The sequence below is a fragment of the Pyxicephalus adspersus genome, chromosome 8 (assembly GCF_032062135.1).
Source record: "Pyxicephalus adspersus chromosome 8, UCB_Pads_2.0, whole genome shotgun sequence".
In the NCBI taxonomy this organism is placed as follows: domain Eukaryota; kingdom Metazoa; phylum Chordata; class Amphibia; order Anura; family Pyxicephalidae; genus Pyxicephalus; species Pyxicephalus adspersus.
The window spans coordinates 19,139,613-19,147,436 of record NC_092865.1 but is presented as its reverse complement, the minus strand read 5'-3'; the positions used below and the strand labels follow the sequence as shown (position 1 = coordinate 19,147,436).

Below are 7,824 nucleotides of genomic sequence, written 5' to 3'. Positions count from 1 at the left end.
ACCTATTAATATAGGAATATCGTTGAGGATCTCCGCAGTAGTCTTCTGTGCAACAGCCAAGAAAATGGCCTAAAGATTTTTAATTCCACATAAAATGTAAAAATTGGTTTTTCACACTTGCTGCAGAGGACTGCAAGAAAATTTCAGTGTGCCGTCAGGAATCGATCATCTGTCTGCCAGCAGAATTAAATGTACATGAATTGAAATGGGCTAAAATGGGTTCTGATACTAAACTATACATTTCCATGCAAAAATGTGTGTAAATGCAATGCATTCAGGGGTGGGGGGCATTTATTGCTAGGTTGTGCTGGTAGTAACAACTGGGTGCTGACTGGCTGTGCATTGCAGTGTCCTTAAAAAAAATGTAGCATACCCAATATTAGTGTGATGCAGTTATGGTGTCTAAAGGCCTGTCAACACACCCTACCTTAGCCTTAACACTAAGCATATTATTAGCAAATATTTACTTACTCCTATTACTTTATACCATTACACTAAAAATAAAGCACAAAAAAAAGGCAAAAAAGTTAATACATACATTTAAATAGTATCCCTGGACCCTCCCTAGGCTTCAGTGTCAGTAGAAGCTATCAGAGCAGTAGAAGCAGAGATGAAAGCCCCTTGCTTGTCACCTTCTACAGCATTGCGTTAAACAGCAGGGAGCATTCCCACCATTGACAACTATTAGCCAACTGAAATGCTCCATGCTGTGCACCTCAGCCAATAGCATGCAATTGTTGTTAAGGTATATAACTCCCCGCTATAGCTCCACACAAAATCCTAGCCAGGACACTATGTGTGGGGAGTTTGCAGGTTCTCCCCATGTCTGCGTGGGCTTCCTCCGGGTACTCCAGTTTCCTCCCACATCCCAAAAAAATATGCAGTTAGGTTTATTGGCTTCCCCCTAAATTGACCTTAGACTACATTAATGACAAATTACTATGGTAGGGACATTAGATTATGAGCTCCTTTAAGGGACAGTTAGTGACATGACTTTGGACTTTGTACAGTGCTGCGTAATATGATGGTGCTATATAAATACTGTGTAGTAATAATAATAATAATATTATTATTAATTGTAAACATTCCCTCTGTGGTTTGGTTCCCCTTTAGGAAATGCTCACATGAATTACTGCTTATGCATGCAAGGGCTAAAAAATCATAATTAATGGTAATCTGTGCTGAGAGAATATGAAGCCTGCAATTGCTGACCTCCGCCAATGCTTACTATCCTGGTTTTCTTTGTCACCAACGCAGAGACAACAAAACTTTTTATCTGCATTCTTGTAATAATATTAAAGGAACAACATTAGAATGACAGCCAAGAAACTTATAATTTCAGGAGAAGTCACAAATGGTATTCTTTATACCAGTGGTCCCCAACCTTTTGGAACTTGTGGACTACGCATGCGCGAGGAAGCCGTGTGTCACTCAAAGGGGAAGAAAACTCCCACAAAGCGACATCATGATGCCAGAAACAGACCAGTGCCCAGCGGCTCAGAACTGTGATGGGAGAGTGTGTGGGTTGTGTTCAGAGAGGCAACCTGCTCACTGCCCTGAACCTGCAATGCGTACAGGGGGGTCCTTCTACTGGGACTGAGGTTGGGGACCTCTGCTTTATACCACAGTGTATTGGAATAATGTGAACGTTCAGTAGAGAACTTTTATAATCAGTTTAGATCCAGTGTACAATGCAGACAGTTTACCCACCTGGGCAGACTTTTCTGGAAGTGCATAGTGGGGACGATACTTTTGTGCAGATACTCAGAGTCACTGCTTCCGGCACTGTACCCCCGGAGGAGGACAGATGTTGTGGCAGATGATGATCTTCCTCTCCACATACATGATTTAGTCAGCAGGCGAGCCATGGCAATCAGAGAGCGTGATACCTGAAGGAGACACAGACCATACATTACCCTGGAGGACTGACAACAGGCCATAGCTGATAACAGGTAAGCAAAGTACAATGAGAAGGTTTTGCAAGGTTTTAGGTTTCCCTGAAGGCCACTATGACAACCAACTCCAAGATATATAGAAATATAAATGCGGCAGTGGCACTCTTTTTACATGATAATGCCTCTAGTATTACACTCATAATAGTGACAACGCTCGCTTGCTGTATTTATAAGGAAACAGCATTGTCACCCCAGGACAGGGAGCGTGCTAGGAATTCAGAACATTTACCCCTTTCTATAAGATGAAGGGGGTGCTTTATAAACCTAGAAGTGATTACCTGGCAACATTTACCATGAGGAAGAAGAGTGGGACACAAAAGATTTACATGACAATATATGATGCCCTGACTCCATTAAAAAGTATTAGCAGGAATATAAACTATTCTGAGTGTTGTCTCTTTCAGATAAACAAAACATGAAAGCTGCAGATCGCTGTATTGTATAGCTGAATCTTACTTTGACAGGTGTGCAACACGCTAATTGTTCCGCTACACACCCTGCCCAGACCCCAACAACAACGGTCCGCAGTCCCCCAACCCTACCTGCAGCTGAGTCCTCTGCACTGTCCTCGCTCCCCCTCCTCGCCTTTGTCCCCTTTACCTTTGCCCCACTTCCCTCCTCCTCACCACAGCCCCGCCCTCTCCTCCTACTAGGGTTTATGGTACACTCAGGAGCAACACGTCAATCCTTCCCCCGGAGACTTTGGACATCCGGTTTTACTTAAAGTTCTGCATCCGCTTTGTTGCTTAGCAACGAGCAGGCGATAGGTTGTTTGCAGAACTTTTCTGAGCCCTACGGCGTGATGAAATTAAAAAACTGTGGTTTCTGTAAATGGCTGGGAGAACATTTTACACCGTCAGGTTCTTGTTATTCACAGCACAATCTGCTTGAATAGTAGAGAGTGGCTGCCTTTTCTTGTCAGATGCAGCACAAATATGGCTGCAGTATAAATAGTCTCTAGAGGGTTTCCTGTTAGGGCCCAACCACCTCTTTTAGTGCTTTCATGACTTGACGCACACTGCATTAAACAGCACATTCAAGAGGAACTAAACTCAAAAGTTCCCAATACTAACAAAAATACACTTACCTTCAATCCCGCAGGGCAGTCCGATCTATCCGGAGGTATCTTCCATTGGGTTCTGCATCATCCCGGCATCTGTCTTCAAGGCGGCGCCATCTTCTCCTCTTCCGGTCTCTTCTTCCTACGTCACCCGACCCAGGCGCGAGACCAGGTGATGTATATAGTAAAAAAAAACTTTATTTTTTTTTTAAAAGGTGTTGCAGTTAAAAAAAAAACTGAATTATTACCCTACATAAAAGGGGTTTATACCTAAATTTCTAAATTTAGGTAGGCTTTCACTCTACATACATTCACCTGTGTTTGTGCACTGTAGTGCCATTCATTGTGAAAAGTTCTCCAACAAACCTCCAAAATGTATGCAGTGACTTGTTCATTGCATTATGGCAATATGAAAAAAACAATTTGTTTAAAGTGGACCTATCACCAGAATTTTTACTTTACATACCAGAGTATCTTTATAGCCGTGGCATGACATATGTCATTCTGGCTGCTCCTGAATCTCAAGCATGGGCAGAAGGAGTTTTTTCTTCAAAGGGGAACTGCAGATCTAATGCATGCACAGTGAGATTAGCACTCTTTTTTTCCCATCCACAGCAGGCTACATCACCCGATCTCGAGCCTGTGCAGTGCAAGATCGGGTGATGTAGGTGGAAGAAGGGGAAAGAATGTCCACGCTCGGCCCTTACTTCACACCAGGATGAAGGAGGATTTCAGGACAATGTGGAACCCGATTCAGGAAACCTCAGAAGGGATTTGTGAAAGTAAAGGTGAATGAGTTTTTTTTGTTTACTTCTGCTTTAAAATAGGCTGCCTTATGCTTAACATGCATCAACACATAGAAAAACTGCAATTTTCTTGTAGCACAACACACATGGGGTCTGATTTATCAAAGCGCTTCAAGACTGCAGGAAATACTAGATTAAACAGGGATCAGAACCTGCAAGATCTACAAACCTGAAATAGACCTGGTCCAGGATAGAAAACATTTGCCAATTAATAGCAAATGATTTTTAGGAAATCAACTCCAAGTCTTCTGGATCACCCAGGTTCTCACATGATAATCCATCTTCTCCAGTCACAGAAGCATTATTAAATCAATCCACGTGTACATGGATGAGTGTGTGAAGAGCATTGGGGTATAATTCTCAACACCCAACACATGCGTTACTTCATGGTATATTTCCTTACATTACTGCAATAATATTAGTGTGAATGAGTCCCAGGAACATTCTAAATGCGCCTTGCCAACAGATGTGTGTTGCAGTGCACTGCAAAGCTCACTAATGTACTTCTGGGTGTTGTAGTGCCCAGCTCCACAATGAATAGTATATGCGGCTTTATTGGGGCATTATTCCTTGTCTTCACTGGCTTTGGGAGAGATTCAGGGAATGATTAGAGAAAAGCGCAGCATGCTTCAGCTTTAATTTAATTTCTCAACACTAAAAGCCGTTATACGGAAACACAACTTTAGCATGGCTTTGATTCAGTGTAAAGCAAAGTACCCATGAAGACGGCTCAATGAAATGCTGTCAATGAAAACCTATAGAAGATCATGTTAGAGCCGTCAGAAAATGCATCCTTGTACCCAGTGGAGATGAGGCCAAAGACAATCCATACAAATGCACCACAACAGCATGGACTGGATCCTAGTTAAGACCAAAGTGCACCCAAAAGTTTTTGTTTTCAGCAGTGTGAGAATGATTGTGTACAGACAAGGTTTATATGACCTATGTGTCTCACAGTGGAGAGTTCTCTTAGTTTTGTCCCTGAGGTTGCCACCTGCCTGATATTACACCAGCCTTACAAAGTGATGCAACTCAGTGTGCAGTATAACACCACACTGTACTGTGACCCCCTAGGCAGCCTTATATTTAATATAATTTATTCATTAAGGTTGCAGCAAGCAGATTTTTTTTAATTAACGCAGTACAGAGGTATGACAGGGCATGGCTGGAGGACGCTGTGGGCATCGCTGGAGGACGCTGTGGGCATCGCTGGAGGATGCCGCTGGAACGTGGGAACCAGGTAGGACTTTAAAACTCCCTGGCAATTCCACCCCTAGTGTGGCTTGGGGTGGCTATGTGTACAGCACTCATTCGTTCATCTGTCACTGAAAGCCAGTGACAATTATCTGGCATCCATCTAACATTTCTATGAGCCTTTAGGAAAGGGATGTCACACCTACCTCTTCCTCACTAAAGCGCAGATGCCTTTCCTGCGCATGCGGGCAGTTCTGATCCAATCCGCTGGCCAATCAGAAAATAGCCTCCTAACCATCCCTGGCTATTTTGTGAAATGTGTCTCCACTGGTGCCCATCTCCTAGTTCTGTTGAGCTAGTTCCTGTACACCTGTTAGCTAATTCAGTGTTTCCTCTGTCCAACCCCTGCGTTAACCCCTCATTATACACTCTGTTGGTTCCCAGCCAATTTCCCTGTGCTGTTCCAGTGTTCCTCTCTGTCTGTGGTTATTCCCGTGCCTCCTGTTGCTTCCAGTGTTTCCTGCGCTGGCCCCTGTGTCACTAGTGTCTGTCTTCTGGATCCCTGGTAATTGACTACTGACTTGTGACCTGACCTCTCTTGCTTGCTGCCTGTCTTGACCCCGGCCTTCCTTGACTGTGCTTCTGCTTTGTGATTTGGTTCCTTGTTTCATATTGCCCACCCTGGTGTGCCCAAGGACCGCAACATCCCCACCGTCAGAGGCTCTGGAGAAAACCTGGATACTGCTTAGACTCTGCGCTTTGGCCCTTCTCAGGGCTCACACCACCTCTGTGCAGGCCATGGCGCCTCCTAGTTGTAACTGATAAGAATGTAGATTTTTGGTCAAAAGTATTCTCCATCGTTTTGGAAAATCCACTCACTACCAAAACTGACTTTATAAACATGCATTTAAAATACAGGACAGTCTTTATGTATATTGTATAAACCCATTTTCTTTAATAAAAACTATATAATACAGGACAGATATCTTTTATTGTCCAAGAAAATCAGCTTACATTTTAGGCACATAAAACAAAATACAATGTACTATCATTCTAAGGTACAGAATCTCAGTATAGAAACTTATGAAAATGTATACATAATGTTACAAGACAATTGGATATAACCTTTATACACATCATCTCACATTAAACTGATTTGGAAAATAAAAGGTTAAATAAAGGTTAAATAAGGTTAAATAAAAGGAGGAAGTTTTTATTTTATTTCATTTTTATGTTTTATTCATTTGTGTGCAATGTTAGAGAACTGCATTGTGCATGCAAAAATATTTTTTCATCCTAAATATGTGTATTTTATTTTTTTTGTTTTCTGCTTACAAATCTAAAGGTTCCTTCCATTACATTTCTCTAGTCTTGTATCCTCTATTTTTGTGCAGTCATATTCTTTTCAAATTATCCCGAGCTCCCTAATCTCCTCCCAGGCTCCTAATGATGAAGTCAGTAATAGGATTGGGGGTATTAATTTGGGACAGTAATGCCAGCTGCAGGCTGTGTGGCTTATGGGTGAGGGGTGACCTTGCGGGTTGGCCAGCCTGCGCTAGCTTTGATCTGATCTCTAGAGAACGTGAGTTGGCTTGTCACAGAGTGGCGCAGTCCCTCTGTGGGACGCTGATCCTCCCCTGGAAGCCGTAAGGACACCATGGCAGGGGCCCTGGATGCTGTACTGGACAGAGCCAAAGATGTATGCAAAAGGAATGGGCTGCTTATTCTTTCTGTACTGTCTGTTATTGTGGGATGTCTCTTGGGATTCTTCCTCAGGACCAGGAGGCTCACCGAGCAGGTCAGTACCACACTTTCATAGTTGTGGATCTTCTTAGATAACCAACAGGGACTCACAACACCTAAGCTAGTATATCGAAGAGAATGCCACTGCAGGCCATGACGCTTTAGGTAATCAGTGATGACACATTTACGTAAAGTACACGTAAACCCAATCGCTAAAACCTTATTTTACACTCCTACACGTTAAGGTCATTCTTCAATTTGTTTAAATCAGACACTTTCTATAAAATAATTATTGCTGAGCCTGCTTTGAAGGTCCTTGTTTAGACACTTCCTCTTATGGGGTGACAACTCTATTGACAGCTGGGCTTTAATGTTGTCAACCTCTTTTGATGGAGACTACAAGTGGGCGATCCATGACAAATTACACAGACATGGTCACAGTCTTCACCATCAGGCTGTGATATGCCATTTAGCTATTGCTAGAATGGATTTAGACAGCTAGGAAAATTAGCTACAAAGTGGCGGTAGGTTATAGCTTTACTGCAAACTACTTTACGCATTTTCAGATGGCCTAGATTCCATAACCCCATGTAGTATTGTATTGAAGGGTTTAGAGTAATTCTGCAGGTATATCCTTACACCTTATGTTGGCTTGTTTTTAATTTATAGGAAGATGTATTTAGCAGGGCATAAAGAGTAGTTATTGCAGTCTTTACCTTAAATGACTTTCATGTTGCTTTTACAGAGATTCCTAATTTACACACTAGAAGGAACACTCTGTGCGATTACTCTTCATGACCCTGGATCATCACCTTTGTGGCCATCAGGCCTTTTACAAGATTTTCATGGCCCATTCAGTAACCTTACCAATTGTGAGGTCAAGCACAATGATGCAGTACTGCATGCAGCAAGCAAAGCCTACATAAACAATGGGCCTGATTTTTTAAACTTTCCAAGGTTGGAGAGGATACACTTCAGTATGAAGCTGGGTGATTCAGCAAACCTGGAATGAATTTCTTCAGTCATTTGCTATTTGCTAGCAAATGTTTTGAATCCTGGACCAGAT

General features: G+C 42.5%; 2 protein-coding genes across 5 annotated transcripts in view; one reads left to right on the top strand and one right to left on the bottom strand.

Annotated features, from left to right (window-relative positions):
* Positions 1–2,601, bottom strand: part of CPT2 (carnitine palmitoyltransferase 2) — an 8,772-nt gene extending 6,171 nt beyond the window's left edge. For 2 of the 3 annotated variants that reach the window (XM_072419665.1, XM_072419663.1), the window contains exons 1-2: positions 2,498–2,601; positions 1,711–1,889 (exon numbers count right to left, since the gene is read on the bottom strand). In XM_072419665.1, the coding sequence (XP_072275766.1) occupies positions 1,711–1,868 (158 nt within the window). In that variant the 5' untranslated portion in view covers positions 1,869–1,889; positions 2,498–2,601. Of the gene's footprint in view, positions 1–1,710; positions 1,890–2,411; positions 2,477–2,497 lie in introns of those variants that run through there. The other variant, XM_072419664.1, reaches the window with a different exon arrangement.
* A 3,940-nt stretch (positions 2,602–6,541) lies between these two features.
* SLC1A7 (solute carrier family 1 member 7) overlaps positions 6,542–7,824 on the top strand; it is a 42,664-nt gene continuing 41,381 nt past the window's right edge. For both annotated transcript variants that reach the window (XM_072419662.1, XM_072419661.1), the window contains exon 1: positions 6,542–6,813. In XM_072419662.1, the coding sequence (XP_072275763.1) occupies positions 6,673–6,813 (141 nt within the window). In that variant the 5' untranslated portion in view covers positions 6,542–6,672. The remainder of the gene's footprint in view (positions 6,814–7,824) is intronic.